The 19,747-nt window shown below is 44.8% G+C and overlaps 1 protein-coding gene across 1 annotated transcript in view; it reads left to right on the top strand.

Moving 5' to 3' along the window:
• Positions 1-18,661, top strand: part of LOC115464402 (vomeronasal type-2 receptor 26-like) — a 49,309-nt gene extending 30,648 nt beyond the window's left edge. Inside the window, exons 4-8 of the mRNA XM_030194784.1 lie at positions 2,257-2,443; positions 4,682-4,808; positions 10,417-11,307; positions 14,712-14,797; positions 18,476-18,661. Of these exons, the coding sequence (XP_030050644.1) occupies positions 2,257-2,443; positions 4,682-4,808; positions 10,417-11,307; positions 14,712-14,797; positions 18,476-18,661 (1,477 nt within the window). The remainder of the gene's footprint in view (positions 1-2,256; positions 2,444-4,681; positions 4,809-10,416; positions 11,308-14,711; positions 14,798-18,475) is intronic.
• The last annotated feature ends 1,086 nt before the right edge of the window (positions 18,662-19,747 follow it).

Consider the following 19,747-nt stretch of genomic DNA (forward strand, 5'->3'; position numbering starts at 1 on the left):
CCCTGGCACAAAATCCCTTTCAAAACATTCATTGCGCAAAACAAATACCTTGCTAGCGCCCGTTCATTGCTCTCAAAAACGGGCCTTTTTACTAGTTAGAACATAGGTAGACTAGATTTGTTTTCCTAAGGCCCAGCTTTAAGTCTAGTGTTACATGCATAGTATGGAAATGCTGAGTCTATCACAGTGCAATCCAGCATAGTGGGCAGTAGTTAGAAGATGGAAACGTGAGAAGCTTGATTGTATTCAGTTATGAAATATACAGATGGTTCTTACAATATCCTTTAATTGTATTGATGAAACGGAATATGAAGTAGAACAATTGAGGCCGTCAATGGCAGCAATGATGGAGTTAGCCAATTATACAAAACAGGAGGCTTAAGATAACATATACTACTACTACTACTACCTACTACTTAACATTTCTACAGCGCTACTAGGGTTACGCAGCGCTGTACAATTTAACATGGAAGGACAGTCCCTGCTCAGGAGCTTACAATCTAAAAGACAGGGGAAGGCATCAACCCAGCAACCTAGCAGCTATGTAGGGAGTCGGCTGATATTCAACCGCCATCACCTGCACAGCTAAGCGACTAAAGTTACCACTGCTGTTTATGCAATCCCATCTGGTTGCTTACCATTAGTTGCCAGATCCTCTCTGACTCCACCCCAGAAAGCCCCTCTCTGGCTCACTTTAAAAATGGCTTATCAAAGCCCATATTCAGCGGCACTGCCTGCTTAAGTACCGCTGAATATTGATGGCTGGCCCATAGAGTTTGATTTATGCAGGCAGGAGCCTTTCCTGCCTGTTTAAGCCACTTTGAACATTGGTTCTTTTTTTTAAGCAAATGGAAGGTTAAAAGAGGTAAGGATGTAATGGATAAGCAAGGATTATCCTAATTATCCTAATCACTCTGTTTCCAACAAGTTGAAAATAGAAATCTAAATCTGAAAATTAGACAAAGATGATATAAAGTGACATAATCCTTTATATACCTCTGAGTCTTACTAGAGAATTAATAGTAGAGAAATGATATCCAAAAGAATCCTCTTGCCACCATGCAGTGGCGTAGCCAGACTGCTGTAGGATAACCACAGATAATAAATTACCTGTGTCCAGGTTCCCCAAGCAGAACTATCTGCAAGCAAATATCCTGTACTAGGTCTAGGGGTGGGAACCTGGAACCTAGCCAAATACTTCCGTTAGAAAGAACTGCAGCTGAGGACGCAGGCTGATATACATAAATATATATATATATATATATATATATATATATATATATATATATATATATATATATATGTCAGTTGTAATCAGCACCTTTGGTGCAACCCCCAATAATCTGGACCAGTATCTAAACACATTAGGCTAGAGGTGGGCAACCAGGTTCCTCGAGGACCACAACCCAGTCGGGTTTTAATATTTCTACAACAAATATGCAAACGATCTATATGCATACAGAGGAACCATACATGCAAATCATCATATGCATGTTCATTCTGCAGATCTTGAGAACCTGACTGGTTGTGGACCTCGAGACTGTGGTTGTCCTCCCTTGTGTTAGGTATTAATTAATTATTTATTTATTTTATTTTATTTTTTTAAGTTTATGTTTAAATCATTTTTATTAGTAAGTACATTTGAACTGTATTATATGGATATTGGACTAAGAACTTTTGACTCATCGTGTGAACATTTGACATACCGGAGAACACACAGTTCGAGCAACCAGGGGGGTTGTAATAGAGAAGAGTCTTTATGGACTACAATTCTGTGGGACATTTTTGTATTTCACAGTTCTATGATGGAAGACTGCAGGAGGTTTGATGGTATATGTGACAGATCTAATGTATATAAGTGAGAATGTATTTCCATGTAACTTCATTGAGTGCCCCCCTAGTCTTTGTACTTTTCAAAGAGTATAAAAAAATTAATTCAGTTCTACTAGTTCACACCACTCAGAATTTTGTAGACCTCAATCATATCTTCCCTCAGCTGTCTCTTTTCCAAACTGAAGAGACCTAACCTTTGTAGCCTTTCCTCATATGTGAGGGTTCCATCCCCTTTATCATTTCGTTGTCCTTCTTTGAACCAATACCTAGAGATCTACATCCAATCTCTAAAATCTGGTAGACTGTGTATAGATTAATAATATAATTAAAATAAAGTTGAGCAGAATATGTTGAAGTTGGCAGTTAACTTGACAAATAAATTCACTAGTGAAATTCTAATTTTAGCTTCATCATTATCTGAAGAACGTCCACTTTAAGAACAATCTGGATAGAAGAGATCTTTTTTAATGAGAATAGAGAACTGAACCCTGACTACAGTATTATAAATCTGGCCTATCTACCCAATGGAGAGCAGAATCGTGAAATTGTTGGAAGTTATAATCCTTATGCTTCCCAAGGGAAGGATTTCATCATCAATGAGAAGGCAATTGTATGGACAGTACATTACCCCAGGTCAGATTTAAGAAATATTAGAGAATATGGGAAGACAATGGACCATATTGTATCATGCCTGCGGTTAACTGTATTATCACAATTTTACATGGTGCAAAAATAATAGAACATTAGGCCTGTAAATAGATTTGAACTGATAAAGGCTTGAATATTTATTTCAGAGAAAGATGAGAATAAGAACAATTCTGGAAGAGGATTTTAGAAAAGTTCAAAAAGAGAGTAGGTTAGAGAGGAGAAGATCAGTTTTCCAACAGATTTATTGTCTAAGTAAAGACTTAGCTAGATAGACCAAAGTCTATGAAAATTATATTAGATATGTCGGTCTTGTAGGATCTAAGGGTTAAGGTTTTGATGGTTAAAGTGGTATAGAAAGAGGGCGAGACTAAAGGGGGCAGATTCACAAAGCAATGACGTGGCTTTAACCCATTTTTAATATCCAAGCAATGCTAAAATGGATTCACTGCAGCATTAACATTTAAAAATATATTAATGGGGTCATTTTGTATTCCCTGGCCAGGGAAAATTTCAACAGGTCTGGGGCAGCATAGAAGAGTTTGTTGAGAGGATCATTTATTAACAGCACCCCTTCTTTCTGTACAACCTGACTACCATTCTCTGGACTGCTTCATGTACCAGTCCCTAACCCTATCCAAACATCTCCCTCCCAGCTGTAACAATGACTCCAATCTGACCTTACCTGACCTACCTCTCCTTCCACTAATATTAAAAAAATTGCTCTGGTGGTCTAATTCCCCCATCCCTCCCCTCCCTCCCTCCCATCCTCTACCTCCTCACACCAAATTCCCTGGTAGTCTAGTACTCCATGAGAGAGTAGCCCGTTGTGCTGTGGCAACTGCGTGGCTAGTTGACCTCATACAGAGTTTGCACTTTTGTTCCAATAGCAGGGACATGCATGAAACAGGTGCATATGTCAACCACTGTACATGTACAACATTTTCAGGAGTGTACGTTCCTTTTGAAATACTATGCCATCTTTGCAGATGTGCCCATTCTTTGGAAAGAAGGTACACTATTTCAAAAGACAAAAAGCCACACAACTGTTTTGAGCTGCCAAACCTGCAGATAGTTGAAAGGGAGGAGGAGGAGAATATCATGTAAATAGACAGTTGCTGTTGGCCTCTGCCTAATTGTTGACACTGTTATAAATACTGAAATTTTAAGTAAAGTTGCCAGTTCAGATCTCCAATTTGGGACTATTCTGAATTATTGAAAGGAAAGAAGGGTGCAGCATGAGTGGATAAGAACAGCTTAGTAAGCAGAGGGCTTTAATTTTAAATGTAACTGTCACAAAATGCCTAGCCATCCACCTGGGTTTACAACACTGCCACTTAGAGGGTCTATCTCCTGCACAGGCTCAGGTCCACCTGCACCTGTCGCTTGGCTTCTACATTAGTGCCTTCCTCTAACCGACTGGGTCACAACCACATCTGGTGAGTCTCCTACTCTCAAATTATCCCCAGTGATTTCTAGTTTACTGTAAGCCCCACTTCCAGTGGCCCACAGTTCCCAGAAAGCACTCACAGACCCAACACACAAGCCACCAGGATTCTTTATCAGTCCAGAGAAGCAGGTTGAACAAAGAGTGAACAGAAAAAGTGCAATCAATAACACATAACTGAAAATATGGATCAATTATAACACCAACTAAACATTTGTTTACTTTCTAGAAAGTACCTGGAGAGATCAGGACATATAGCTGCTCACCAGTTATCAAATACAGCTGTTTTACAGGGCGTCCGCAAAGAGCCTTCTCTCTCTCTCTCTTCCTGGTCTGATTGGGGGGAAAAACAGTACAATCCAAATGAAAAAAGCTTCTGGGCCAATCAGAGCCCAGTCAGAAAGTTTAAAAGTATACCGTAGACTGCCTTTCCAAAAGACTTCAACAAAGAGAACAGCCATGGATCTGCAGCAGCTTCGAGACATAAACATGCACCACCTGCTGGTCAAACTAGAGAAATACACTTCAGGAAATACCCAATATATTTTACAGGCATTTTACAACACTGTTCTGTCACAGTAACCTATAAAATAAGAAAGATCAGTACACATGATATTTCTACTTCAAGCCAAGTTTCAGATTCCAGATTTTGAAAACATGAATTGTCCCATAGGTGGAAAGATATAGCAACCTGCATTTTAACAATCACTGGTGAATGTTATATCAAATTAACCAGATTTTTCTTTCAATATTCAGACACCTCCTCAAACTAAATGCAGTGAGAGCTGCCCTCCTGGCTTCATGAAATTAACCAGAAAAGGAAAGCCCATCTGCTGCTTTGACTGTATTCCGTGTCCACAGGGAGAAATCTCAAACCAAAGTGGTGAGTTATATCATGTGACATGTCAGTGACTGTGGGTTATTTGCTATGCTGCTCATTTTCAAAAGAGAAAAACTTCTCAAAAATGGCACAAAGTGGTAGACGGACCCTTTTCTCACCAAAATATTGAAATCATGATTTTCAAAATTCAGAATTGGGATGTTTCATTCTGCAGTTCATCTAAATTGTAAGGGGGCATCTTGGAGGTATGTTTTAGGAGAGACTTGGTTGGCTTTACATCTGGATGTTTTTCTGCTCTAATGGAACAAAAAAAAAGGTCCAGGGCAGAAAAGAAATACGTTTTTACCTAGACATTTTTCTAGTCACCAATAAGTCTGAAAAAGTTGCCTTAAATGATCAATTGAACATTGTAGGGATGAAGGCATGACTCCCCCTAAATGCTCCAATAGTCACTGACCCCCTCCCCCCATCTCTCAAAGATTTGCCAGTGACAGTAGATGCACAGCTCTACGAAAGGTCCACATATTATGGTCATTCCTAAGATAACAGCAAACAAACTGCATAGAAAAACCTAGTGGTCAATGCAGTAGACAGTGAACAATGTGACCTAGGTTCAATTCATAGCATTTTATATATATAGTCCAAGTGTAAAATAAATGTAGCATGTACATATAGTTGTTTACATTTGTTATTGATTCTATACATTCAACCAATAACTTTGATTCCAGTTTCCTTAAAGAACACAATTTCTTCAAGCATGTGAAAGACAATTCTATAAGCTTGTGTAACAATTAAGCACCAAAAGTGGCTGCCTTGAATATGATTTTGCTTTTTGGATTTAGCTGGCATTTTGTCAGTAGTAGCTGTATGTGATTTACATTCAGGTACACTAGATATTTCCCTGTCCCCTGGCAGCTCTGAGTGGAGTCAGCGGCGCTAATTGTGCAGCCCTACGAAAATAATATATCTTTTTAGAATCTTTGTTATCTAGTTATTTTATTTTATCATCTTCCCTTCCCTTCCTCGGCCCTCCTCTCCTCTCCATTCCATGAGCACCATGTCCTCCCTTCCCATGAACTAAGCCCAGATTTAACGTGTCAGTAATTAGAGCTTTTTAAATATATATTAGGGCTGTATATCGATTAAAAATTTCAATTGTATGATTGAGAGCAATTACATTTTTTTAATTGCACGATTTATCACATGATATGAATGGGCACCATCTCCTCTTTTTCCTTCCCTTCCTCTCCATAGGCATTATCTCCTTCCCCTTCCCTCACCCTCCCTCCATGGGCACCAAATCATCCCCTCCCTTACCCTCCATGGTCTCCATCTCATCCCTCCCCTCCCCTACATGGGCACCATCTCCTCCCTTCCCTCCTTTCATGATCACCATTGTTACCCTTCCCTTTGCTCCCCTTCCCCATTTCCAGCCTCCTTCCCTGACACCCCCCCATCTTTCCTCTTTCTCCCCCCCCCCCCCCACTTCACATATTTCTCTCGTCTTTTTCTGCTTCCTCTTTCTCCCATGGCCCCCACCGTGGCCTGCCTCTTTCTCAGTTTTTTCTTTTTCTGCTTCCTCTTCTCCCGTACCCCCCCGCCCTGCCCTATCCGCATCTATATCTGTCTTCTTTTCCTTTTCCTGCTTCCTCTTTCTCCCGTGCCCCCTTTCCCATCCATGCCGTGGTCTGCATCTTTCTCTGCCTTCTTTTCTTTTTTCTGCTTCCTCTTTCTCCCATGTCTCCCACCCCCGCTGTGGTCTGCTTATTTCTCTCTTATCTTTTTTCTGCCTTCTCTTTCTTCCATGCCCCCCCCCCCCCCCCCCGCCTCCGCCGTGGTCGCATTCTGTCTTTGGCAGCTCTTCTTACCTCTCCCAGAATGGCACTCTAGTGGGCCCCCCTCTCCTCTGAGGCTACTTCTCCCTGCTCTTCATCACTATAGGCTGCGCTGAAAACAGTGCTGCTTCTCACCCGGCCCAATGTTATAGAGAGATGCTGCGGGCAGGGTGAGAAGCAACAATGTTTTCACTGCAGAGGTGAGAAGCAGGGAGAAGGAGCCACAGAGGAGAAGGGGGGGCACTGCAGTGCAGTGCAGTGGGGGAAGGATGATAGCATTAACGCATTAAAAATTTAAACACGTTATTCACTTAACACGTTAATCGCTTGACGGCTATTGTAGTGGCGACCTTTAAGTATAGTAGGTTTTCTCTGTTCATAGAAGGTTCACTATACAATATGAAAGGGCTACGTAGGATTTGTACCTGGATCCCTTTATATGAAGTCCACTGTACTGACCAATAGACTACCTCTCTGCACTGCTGGATATCTGTGTGGTCAGTTCACTAGGAATGCTGCCAGACAGACCCCCTATGGCTTATTTTTCTATGCTTTTTCCTGGGACTTTTTTTTTTTTCAAAAATGTTATTTACAGATGATGTGTTGAGCCTGAAAACATCTAGACCAAAGCCATAATCAAATCAGAAATTTAGATGCTTTTCTCGTTTGATTATGCCTGTATGATAGAAATTGGATGTCATATCGAAAATGCCCCTCCACAGCTCCAGCCGTGTGAAACTCATAAGTATTACTATTATTATTATTATTTGTTGCATTTGTATCCCACATTTTCCTACCTATTTGCAAAAAATTGTGGAAAATAAGAAATCTTTATAGGCCATACTCATCCATTTTTCTTGATGGGATCATTCTTATTATGTAGCTTGAGGAAAATTACCCTAGATAATAATTCCCACAAGACATGGCTAAACAAAGATCTGGGTTTATTTTAATCTCATTATAAACCATGAAATTCTTCTGCTTTGTCACCCTCTTATCAAACATCCATCTCTCCCAGTCCCTACGCCATCCAGCTCTCCTTGTTTCTCACCTAACCCACCCCATCCTCTTCCTGTGAGACTATCATTGGAATGCTTTTGATATTTGTCAACATTTGCTTATTTCTGATCTGAAGAAGAAGGGTTACCTTTGAAAGCTAATAGACAATGTATTGTTAGTCCAATAAAAAAGGTATCATCTTATTTTCTTTTCTCTGTTTTGTTTTATTTATATTTATTAACTTGTCATTGGGAATTATATTTAAGAAGGATTATAACATGAAGCTCCAGTGGGGTGAAAATGGAAATAACACTAGAAAATGTTCTTTATTGAAATAATTTTGAAAGTATGCAACAGTCATCCAATAGAAAAAAAAAACAATAAAAAATATTCAAGAAGCATAAGATATGCATAGAGAAAACACAGAACTCAACTGGAGTCTACAACAAGTCAAAGGGAATGAGAATGAGTGTCTGCATCAGAGGATAAATGGAAGACAAATGCTAACAGATCTGAAACCCTGTCAACAATAGCAAGAGGCAGTCACTGTCTTTTGAATCGTATATTGTTTAGTCATAGAAGCCCCTATTGCCAGAGAACTCAAAACTGTAATATTGAACTCTGCTTTATTTATTGCAAACATATTTAATAAACCCCCAAACTCACAGAATGCAGAAAAAAAGGCCTCATTAGCCAAAAGCTAATCAATTCAGATGAATGCATGATAGGATCAAAGTAGAAAGCACATGATCCCTAGTCTTCTTACTCATCAACATTTTTGTGGTTGAATTCTGCAACAGCTGCAACTGACATAGGGTCCTCAATGCTAATCCTTGGTACAAAGAATTACAGTAAAGCAGCCTGGTGGTAATTGACACGTGAAAACTTTAGCTAAATATTTCTAAATAGAAAAAGAGAGGGGTGCTAAATCAATCCTAGGCTTCCATAAGTTGTCTGAACTACAGAGAAGATCTGGGTTGTACCGCCAAATCATGCAGCAAGTACTAAAGCCTGATTATCAACATGAAAGGCCACTGAAAGCAGTCTATCACTTCTACTCATATTTAACATTTCCAATTTATCTGGATTCATTTCTTGTCTAGCCTTAGCCAATCATACTGCAGTGAAAAGTGGCAGAAGTAGACAAATTACCCTGCCTATACTTTATGGGGTTAATTTAATAAAGTTATTATCTATATCTATCTATATATGTATCTATATATCTATATATCAATATACGAGTAATAAAAGGCGCTTAAAAAAATCAGTGCTGAAAAACATAGCACTTACTGCTGGATTCTATATATGGCGTGCAGAGTAGCATCTAAGGCAAATTTGGAGCTGTCCTCATACCCTCAATGCTCAGCTCCCTATGGCATCCAGAGCTTCGATGCCGAACCTTTTGATGCTGAATCCATACTTCTAGTATTGGTAATCAGACACCATTCCTATCACTGTAATTTTTAACATCAATAATCATAACTCTAGCAATACCGGTGCAAGCATGACATCAGAAGCAAGACATTGGAATGTATTGGCGAACTTGATTAAGACCGACATCAGTGCCGACACCATCAGCACATGGTGTGGTATATACATAACAATACTCCCACGTCTTCGAAAGGCAAGTCTTTCTTCCCGACCTTCCTTTCATTTTCTAAGGATCACTCATATCTATTAAAGTGGGAAATTGCAAGGAAAGGCAAGAATTTTCTCTTGCAGTACTATCTCTTCTTTCTCCATACAGATCCAAGTTTTCAGTTGCATTCTTCAACCACTTATCACTAATTGGAATTAATATGTGCTTCTTTGCAGATGTATTATTGCACAGCCAAAATTGGGATTTGGCCATGGAAGGAGCTTAGGCATGTCTGTGCCATCAATTAAATGTATTATTATTATTTATTTAGATTTTGCTCACACCTTTTTCAGTAGTAGCTCAAAGTGAGTTACATTCAGGTTCTCTGGATATTTCTCTGTCCCATGCACGTTGGTATAGAATTTGACCTATGCACGTAGATTTAAGCGCAGGCATTTACACTAGCTTTTCACTAGTGTAGAAGCCACACATAAATCTATATGCATCCACCCAGCCTAAGAGTATTCAAAAAACACATCTGAATTTAAGACACGCCTAGATATAATGTGTCATATATAGAATCTGGTCCAGTGCTTAGTTAGGTGCCATTTCGAGAATAGCACTTCGTGCCAAGATTGACTATATTTAGGCGTGACCATTTACACCAAAAAAGCCATGCTATAAATCCCTGTCTCTAAATTAGGCACGGATCCCCTTTATTGCATAATAATGGGCAAAAATTAAAAGGAACACCTCCGATCCTCCCATGACCCTCCCATGCCCCCCCTCCTTTTGGACACACTTACCAGTCAATGCCACTGAATATCAGCAGATAGCCCTGCACAAATGAATAAACCATCCAGAGGTCTTTTACACCTGGTTAAATCATTTTGAATTTCAATCTTACAGTGTTACTTTTGCTCACTTTCTAGCAAATAGATGAAAAACAAAAGAAAGAAAAGGAATAAGATATAGAGGAAACAATAGCAGCTACATGTTTTTTTTATTTAGTGAGATGAGTTGAAATTATTCTTGGCAAAGTGTCTGTTTACTGTACATTCTGACTTTGATTTGTAACTGTTTGATGTGCACCAAAACTACTTCACCATTCTAAACATAAGGATATTATAAAGCAACATTATCTGCTGTAGTCTGAGGTATAGAGAATTAATGTTAATGCACTATCCCAAAATCAATGCTGTTTATGAGATATTGAAACAATATTCATCTTACTCAGATATGGACAACTGTATGAAATGTCGAGAGGACCATTGGTCCAATCATAAGAGAGACACCTGTATCCCAAAACTGAAAATTTTCCTGTCCTATGAAGAGGCTCTTGGGATGGTTTTGACTACCAGCAGCATTTTCTTCTCTCTTATCAATTCAATCATTCTGGGAATCTTCATTCATTACCGAGACACACCTATTGTGAAAGCCAATAACCGGAACATCAGCTATATCCTCCTCATCTCCCTTATGATCTGCTTTCTATGCTCCTTGATGTTCATTGGTCATCCTGAGCCCATGACCTGCATTCTCCGCAACACCACCTTTGGGATGACTTTCTCTATCTCACTCTCTTCCATACTGGCAAAAACCATCACTGTGGTTATGGCCTTTCATGCAACCAAGCCTGGAAGCAAGCTCCGGAAATGGATGGGTTCCAGGATCTCATATTCCATAATACTTTCCTGCTCTCTTTTTCAATTTATTCTCTGTCTCATCTGGCTGTTTACTGCTCCCCCATTCCCATATCATAATATGCAATCAGAAACTGGAGCAATACTAATTGAATGTAATGAAGGGTCAATGATAGCATTTTACTGTGTTCTGGGTTTCCTAGGATTTCTGGCTGGTATCAGCTTCATCACTGGATTCTTATCAAGAAATCTTCCTGACAGTTTCAATGAGGCCAAGTACATTACTTTCAGCATGCTGGTGTTCTGCAGTGTTTGGATAACATTTATCCCAACATATCTGAGCACAAGAGGAAAATACATGGTAGCAGTGGAGATATTTGCAATACAAGCTTCTAGTGTTGGACTGCTGGGTTGCATCTTTATGCCCAAATGTTGCATTATCCTATTGAGGTCTGATATGAATAGCAGGAAATATCTAACAAAAAACAACTGAAATGAATGGTTATTTGTAATGCCGTGGGACTTAAAACTGTGCTAATTCTAATTTGTTGAACTATCTTTGATTTGGATCTTTAATTCATATACCCCCCCCCCCCCCCCACCCCGCTTACTAAGCAGCTGCCATGTGGCAGTGCCAAAACCTCATTTAAAGTGAATGGGCTGTGTCGGCAATAGCACCACAGCTTAGTAAATAGGGGGGATAATAACTAATGCTCATGTTTTTCTTAAAAATGTTATCTCTCTCTCTTTCTCTCTCTCTCTCTTTTGTGATAGTCACATAAAGGATAGTTGGGTTAAGGCAGTTTCAGTTTGAAATACAAGTCCCAGAAGGCATTGCAGGCAAGGAACCAGGGGGTGAGATGAGGAACCCGGACTGGACTCCTAGCTGCAATCGGGGAAGACATGGGTGTAAGCTGGCAGGATGTGTAGAGTGGCGGCCACTAGGAGGAAAGAGAGATAGGAAACCCTGGGTGCAGGAGCTCCTCTTTAGTCTAATGCTTAACTCAGCTGGTATGGGTGTGAGGGAAGCTAATGGAAGGAGAATGATTGGTTGTGAGAGCAGAAGACAGGGATTGATTAGGCAGGTGGGAAGGAGTCCAAGAGGAGTTCAGTTCAGGAACAGAGAAGTAGTTGCAGGCTGAAAATCCTTGGGCAAGAGAAGTCCCTAAAGTACTGAAGCAGGCTGAAATCCCTTGGGTGTGAGGAAGTCCCTAAAGTATTGAAACCTCCTGAAAGTAAAGGCTGCTTTGTGATTTAACTGGGATGATGAACTGATTGAACTGTTTGTCTTGGGAATTGAACTACTGTTTATGGTGCACTGGATGAAGAGCCCAGACTGAAGCGGACTGTGAGCCTGTATTGAATCCTGTTAGGTGCTGGTAGCCTACTGTTTAAAGGGGACTATTTGCCACACACTTTCAGGTGGCTTACATGTGCTTAAGATTAAAGGTGAATGCTGCTGTTGGAACCATGTATCAGGTCTACTAGAAACCTGCATGGAATAAAAGCCTTAAAATTGAAGTTGCTGGTGGACATTTGGTTTCTTGATTGTACTGGGAGCACTCTCCCTGGTGGCAAATGGTGGCAGTGGTAGGTTTGGCAGTGAACTTCCACGTGTGAGAGAAGAAGGGGAGCTGGATGCAAATGGCACTAACCCAGATGGGACCTGAACATGGATCCAGGCAAGCCGGAGAGTCTGGTCATGGTGGCCTAAATGCTTAAGGTAAAATTATGTTTCATACCTGATAATTTTCTTTCCATTAATCATAGCCAATCAATCCATAGACTGGTGGGTTGTGTCCATCTACCAGCAGGTGGAGATAGCAAAGCTTTACCAACCTATATGTGGTCATGTGCTGCCAGGAAGTCCTCAGTATTGTCAATATCAAAGCTCCAGTCGCAGGAAACACCTCCACAGAGAATTATACCCCCACATGGCCACTCCCGTCAACCTATCCCCGCCAAGCAGGGAGGGGACACTCCGTCAACCCACCCCTGCCAAGCGGGGGAGGGGGGGAATACACCATCAACCGCCACTGCATATCCTGCTACCGCAACCACGGGAGGAGCTGGCTTACCCTACCACCACCAAAGCGGGAGGAATACGAGGCCGAATGCTGGCAAATTTAGAGCTCAACCCAGCCACTGCCGAAACGGGGAAGGGGAGAATCAGCAGCAGCTCATTGTAACACAAATCATCTCAACTGAAGAGAAATCCAACTTGAGGACCTTGAACACGAAGTCCTCATGATCAATAACTTGAACTTGAACTCGAATACTTGAACTTGAATCTGCAATATACACAAAAAAGTACAGAAATCTGGGCGGGGCTATGGATTGATTGGCTATGATTAATGGAAAGAAAATTATCAGGTAAGCAACATAATTTTACCTTCCATATCATCATGCCGATCAATCCATAGACTGATGGGATGTACCAAAGCAGTACTCACCCAGGGCGGGACATGGAAATCCCAGAACGCAACATTGATGCTCCAAACTGTGCCTTGGCATGAGCAGCCACATCCAAGCGGTAATGCCTTGAGAAAGTATGGACCGATGCCCAAGTCGTCGACCTGCAAATCTCTTCCAAGGAAACGGCTCTGGACTCCGCTATAGAGGCCGCTTGCACTCTAGTAGAATGAGCCTTCAGCCGAATAGGCGGCACCTTCCCTGATGCCACATAGGTAGATGCAATCGCTTCCTTGACCCAACGTGCTACTGTAGGCTTGGATGCCTGAAGGCCCCTATGAGGGCCCGCGAACAGCATGAAGAGATGATCCGACTTCTGGAAATCGTTGGTCACTTCCAGGTATTTCATGATGATCCGTCTAACATCCAGGCATCTGAGAGCATGAAACTCCTCTGGATAATCCTCCCTACGGAAGGAGGGTAGACACAGCTGCTGATTCACATGGAAGCAAGAAACAATCTTGGGCAGGAAGGACGGCACCGGTCGAATAACCACTCCTGCCTCCGTGAACCTCAGGAACGGCTCCCGGCATGAAAGCGCCTGGATCTCGGAAACTCTTCTGGCTGAAGTGATTGCCACCAAGAACATTGCCTTCAACGTGAGGTCCTTAAGTGACAGCCGTGACAAGGGCTCAAAGGGTGACTTCTGCAACGCGCGCAGGACGAGATTGAGATTCCATGCCAGAGTCACAGAGTGCACAGGAGGTCGCAGATGATTTAATCCTTTCAGAAAACACACCACATCTGGATAGGAAGCCAGAGAAGCACCCTTCAGGTGGCCCCTGAAGCAAGCAATAGCTGCCACCTGGACCTTGAGTGAACTGAGCGAAAATCCTTTCTCCAGTCCCTCTTGCAGGAATGCCAACACTGCAGACACCGTAGCCGAAAACGGCGACAGCGAACCGGCCTCACACCAGGCCTCAAAGGAACGCCAGACCCTGGAGTAGGCAGTAGAGGTGGAGCGCTTCCGTGCCCTCAGCATCCTAACGATGACCTTGTCTGAGAACCCCTTCTTCTTCAGCTGCTTCCTCTCAAGAGCCAGGCTGTAAGACCACAGGGGGAGGGGTCCTCCATCACCACGGGCCCCTGATGTAACAGTCCCCGCTCCGCTGGAAGCCGTAGAGAACTGTCTATGGATAGCCGGATCAAATCTGCATACCAAGGACGTCTGGGCCAGTCTGGGCCTACCAAGACCACGTGACCTGGATGCCACGCTACCCTGCCGAGGATTCTGCCCATCATGGGCCATGGAGGAAACACGTAGAGAAGTTCCTGTGTTGGCCACTGCTGAAGGAGAGCATCGATTCCCAGAGACCGAGAATCTCGCCCTCTGCTGAAGAACCGTGGCACTTAACAATTGGCCGAGGTCGCCATCAGGTCTAAGGTCGGCCAGCCCCAGCGCTTCGTGATCTCCCTGAAAGCCTGAGCCGACAGCTGCCATTCTCCGGGATCCAAGGTATGGCGACTAAGAAAGTCCACCTGGACATTCAGGACTCCCGCAATGTGCGCTGCCGACAGCTGCTCCAGGTTCGCTTCTGCCCAACGGCATAACTTCATGGCCTCCCTGGCCAAGGGAGCGCTCTTGGTACCGCCCTGCCGATTGACATGGGCCGCAGCTGTGGCATTGTCTGAGAGGACCCGCACTGGTTTCATCACCAGGTCCTGCAGGAACGCTTGCAGCGCCAACCGAATAGCCCGAAGCTCCAAGAGATTGATGGGCCACCGTGCTTCCACCGACATCCAAAGCCCCTGCGCTGTCTGTCCCAGGCAGTGGGCTCCCCAGCCTGTCAAGCAGGCGTCCGTCATGACGACAGTCCACTCCGGGGTCGTGAGAGGCATTTCGGCTGACAGTTTGTCTGACCTCAGCCACCAACTCAGGGCTCTTCTCACCCCCACATTCAGGGGAAGACGTACCGCATAATCCTCTGAAACTGGAGTCCAACGCCGCAGAAGAGAGTGCTGGAGCGGTCTCATATGGGCCCTGGCCCAGGGCACTACTTCCATCGTGGCCGTCATGGAGCCCAACAGCTGCACATAGTCCCAAGCTCGGGGAACTGAGCAGTCCAGGAGCCGGACCACCTGGGCCTGAAGCTTGCAGCTCCGGCTTTCCGGCAGGAACACTCTGCCCGTCTTGGTGTCGAACTGCACTCCCAGATATTCCAGGGACTGCGTCGGCAGAATCTGGCTTTTCTCCCGGTTGATGATCCATCTCAGGGAGCTCAGCAGAGCAATGACCTTGTTCGTCACTCTTCCACACTCCAAAAAGGAGGGGGCCCAAATCAGCCAGTCGTCCAGATAAGGATGGACTTGTACACCTTCCCTGCGGAGAAACACCGCAATGATGACCATTACCTTGGAAAAGGTCCACGGGGCTGTAGCCAACCCGAAAGGGAGGGCTCGAAACTGGAAATGCCGGCCCAGCACTGCGAAACACAGGAAGCGCTGATGCGGCTGCCAGATAGGGATGTGCAGATAGACCTCCTTGATGTCCAGGGACGTCAGGAACTCTCCCTTCTTCACAGCGGAGATCACAGAGCGGAGAGTCTCCATGCGGAAATGCCGCACCCTCAAGGCCCGATTGACCCCTTTCAGGTCGAGAATCGGCCGAGAAGAGCCCCCTTTCTTTGGCACCACAAATTAAATGGAGTATCGTCCTGTACCCCACTGGTCTGCAGGAACTGGAACTACCGCACCCAGGCGGATCAGATTGTCCAAGGTGTGCTGAACCACCGCCACTTTGAGCGGGGACTTGCTGGTAGACCTTACATAACAGTCCCTTAGAGGCCAGCAGAACTCCAGCTTGTAGCCTTCTCTTATCACTTCCAGAACCCATGTGTCTGAAGTTACCCTGGTCCACTCATCCAGGAATGAAGACAGCCGTCCTCCTATTTGTCCTGGACCATGGACCCGTCATTGGGTACGAGAACCTGGGGCAGGACCACAGGAAGTACCTCCCAGTCGGCGGTCTCTGTGAAAGGAATGCTGCTTTGGAGTGAACCGCTGTTTGGAGGAGGAGAAGGAGGCTCCAGACTTGTCCGGACGATATCGATGGGCCTCTTGAAAACGTCCCCTCGCTGAACCAGAACGGGCACTACCGGACTTCGCTCTGCTTTCCGGCAACCTCTTACCTTTAGAACTGCCAAGCTCAGTGACAATCTTGTCCAGCTCATCCCCAAAAAGCAATTTGCCTTTAAAGGGTAACTTGGTCAAACGAGACTTGGAGGCCTGGTCCGCAGACCAATATTTAAGCCAAAGCCACCGACGGGCGGCGACCGTTTGAGCAAGGCCTTTAGCCGAAGTTCTCAAAACATCATAGAGAAGGTCTGCCAAGTAGTTCAAACCCGACTCCAGGACCGGCCAATTCACCCTCAAGGACGGATCCGAGGGGGAAGCCCGCTGCACCACAGACAGGCATGCCCTGGCCACATACGAGCTGCATACTGAAGCTTGCAAGCACAAGGCATCTGCCTCAAAGGCCAACTTTAAGGCCGCTTCGAGTTTCCTGTCCTGAGGCTCCTTGAGGGCTGTGCCACCCTCTACCAGCAAGGCCGTCTTTTTTGTCACTGCCGTGATCAGAGAGTCCACCACCGGCCAGTGCAAGGCCTCTCGTTCGCCCTCAGGCAGAGGGTAAAGCCGGGACATAGCCCGCGCCACCTTGAGGCTCTCCTCCGGAGAGTCCCACTGAGCCGAAATGAGAGTATGCATGGCTTCATGGATATGAAAGGTCCTGGACGGGCGCTTGGTTCCCAACATGATGGAGGGACCAGCTGAGGCCGAGGGAGGAACTTCATCTGGCAAGGAAATGTTTAGAATGCCCATAGCCTGAATCAACAGGGTAGGCAGCTTCTCTGATTGGAAAAGCTGCGCTGCGGAAGGGTCATCAGCTCCAGCAGAGCGAGGATCAGCCTCCTCCATAGAATCCCCAAGGGACCTCTGGGAAAATTCAGAGATGATGCCCTCATTTACCTCTGAGCCAGAATCCTCCCAAACAGAAGGCTCCATCCGCGGACGCTTAAACAACGCGGGCACCTCAACCTTGTCAGCCACAGAAGAGGCCCATGAGGTCGGAGCAGCATTTTGCAGCTGGAACGCCTGATGCAACAGTAACACAAACTCAGGGGAAAACCCCTCCTGTCTGTGAGTCTCTGTGGCCTGGGCAAAGGCCCTAGCAGAGCTCTCAACCTCAAATCCTGAAACAGAGGGAGAGGAGCGTTGCGCCATCAAAATGGCGTCCGCAGCACCACTCCGCGTGGTCATGCGGGACCGCTTAACTTTTTTACTGCCACCCAAATCATGGGTGGCTACACTAGGCTGGGCCGCCCAACTTGCCTGGGCGGCCAACGGAGGAAAGGCGGCTAATGGGGGATGGGCGCCCAAAGCTGAAAGAGCGGCCATGGTGGGAAACGCCGTCGACGCCGCAATGGCGGACGGCCCAGCAAACTCGGTATCCTCAGAACTGGATAAATAGAGCGACTCTGTCTCCGCACCATGCGCCTCACCACTGACCACGCAAACGCGGTCAGGAGAACATCTTTTAGCGCTCTTAAATTCCGCCACCATTTCCCACGAGGGAAGCATTCAGGAACCCCCCTACCCGCTGAAAAAAGGGTAAAATTACCTGCTTCTTGCTCCGAGCTGCGACGAATGGTGTTCCCAGTGAGCAGCTGAAGATGAACGTCTATTTTAAACGTTTAAACAAAAGTTCTTTTTTTTTTTTTATAAACAGAGCCAGCGGGAGGGGGGAGAAAAGGAGGGACCTGGAACCACCAGGTTTGCACTTGCTCAAGAGAGCCCTCAACCCCAGGCACTCAACAAAGCCTAAGCAAATAGGCGTGGAGGCCAAGCCAGAGCTGCTGCGTGTGACCACACACCTGCTGAGATAGAGAGAATACTGAGGACTTCCTGGCAGCATATGACCACATATAGGGAGGCAAAGCTTTGCTCTCTATCTCCACCTGCTGGTAGATGGACACAACCCACCAGTCTATGGATTGATCGGCATGATGATATGGAAATCCTGGATGCCTCAGGTAAGAGGTACCTAGGGGGGGCTAAGGCTGAATAAAGAGTGGGCGAAGGAAGAGAAGTGGGGAAGACTAGGAGTGGACCTGGCTGGCTTTAAAAGGGGGACCAGTGTAAAGATATCACATTTGGGTCTCTTTCTTTTTTTTGGCTTTACAGTGTGAATGCGGTGGAGCCGGAGGGAAAAGCTGGAGCCGGAGTGGAGATCTGGAGTGGGATGCTGAGAGCTGGACGCTGAGAGCCGGATGCTGGGAGCTGGGAGCAGAAGCTTGGAGCTGGATGCTGGGAGCAGAAGCGGGGAGCTGGACGCTGAGAGCTGGTACGGAGGCTGGGAGCATAAGCTAGGAGCTGGAAGCAGGTAGCTTGGGCCGAATCTCCATGAGGTCTGAGGAGAGTGAGGCCCTCTATAGAATTGCGAATCCCTGGGAAGTCTCAAAGGGACTCGCAATTTCTTAAGTAGAGGGGTATGTTGGGTTAAGGCAGTTTCAGTTTGAATTACAAGTCCCAGAAGGCATTGCAGGCAAGGAACCAGGGGGTGAGATGAAGAACCCGGACTGGACTCCTAGCTGCAATTGGGGAAGACATGGGTGTAAGCTGGCAGAATGTGTAGAGTGGCGGCCACTAGGGGGAAAGAGAGATAGGAAACACTGAGTGCAGGAGCTCCTCATTAGTCTAATGCTTAACTCAGCTGGTATGGATGTGAGGGAAGCTAGTGGAAGGAGAATGATTGGTTGTGAGAGCAGAAGCCAGGGATTGATTAGGCAGGTGGGAAGGAGTCCAAGAGGAGTTCAGTTCAGGAACAGAGAAGCAGTTGCAGGCTGAAAATCCTTAGGCAAGACAGGTCCCTAAAGTACTGAAGCAGGCTGAAATCCCATGGGTGTGAGGAAGTCCCTAAAGTATTGAAGCCTCCTGAAAATAAAGGCTGCTTTGTGATTTAACTGGGATGATGAACTGATTGAACTGTTTGTCTTGGAAATTGAACTACCGTTTATGGTGCACTGGATGAAGAGCCCAGACTGAAACTGACTGTGAGCCTGTATTGAATCCTGTTAGGTGCTGGTAGCCTACTGCTTAAAGGGGACTATTTGCCACACACTTTCAGGTGGCTTACATGTGCTTAAGATTAAAGGTGAATGCTGCTGTTGGAACCGTGCATCAGGTCTACTAGAAACCTGCATGGAATAAAAGCCTTTAAATTGAAGTTGCTGGTGGACATTTGGTTCTTGATTGTACCGGGAGTTCTCTCTCTCTCTCTCTCTCTATATATATATATATATCTGTATCTATATCTATATCTATATATATATATATATGTATATGTATATACATATATATAAAGAGAGAAAGAAATACCAGAGATCAAAATCTATCATATATCCCTTAGTCTGGAATGTGCCCTTGAATAACACCTTTGAGTGCTGCTAAAAACTG

Source organism: Microcaecilia unicolor, chromosome 3, assembly GCF_901765095.1.
Source record: "Microcaecilia unicolor chromosome 3, aMicUni1.1, whole genome shotgun sequence".
NCBI lineage: Eukaryota > Metazoa > Chordata > Amphibia > Gymnophiona > Siphonopidae > Microcaecilia > Microcaecilia unicolor.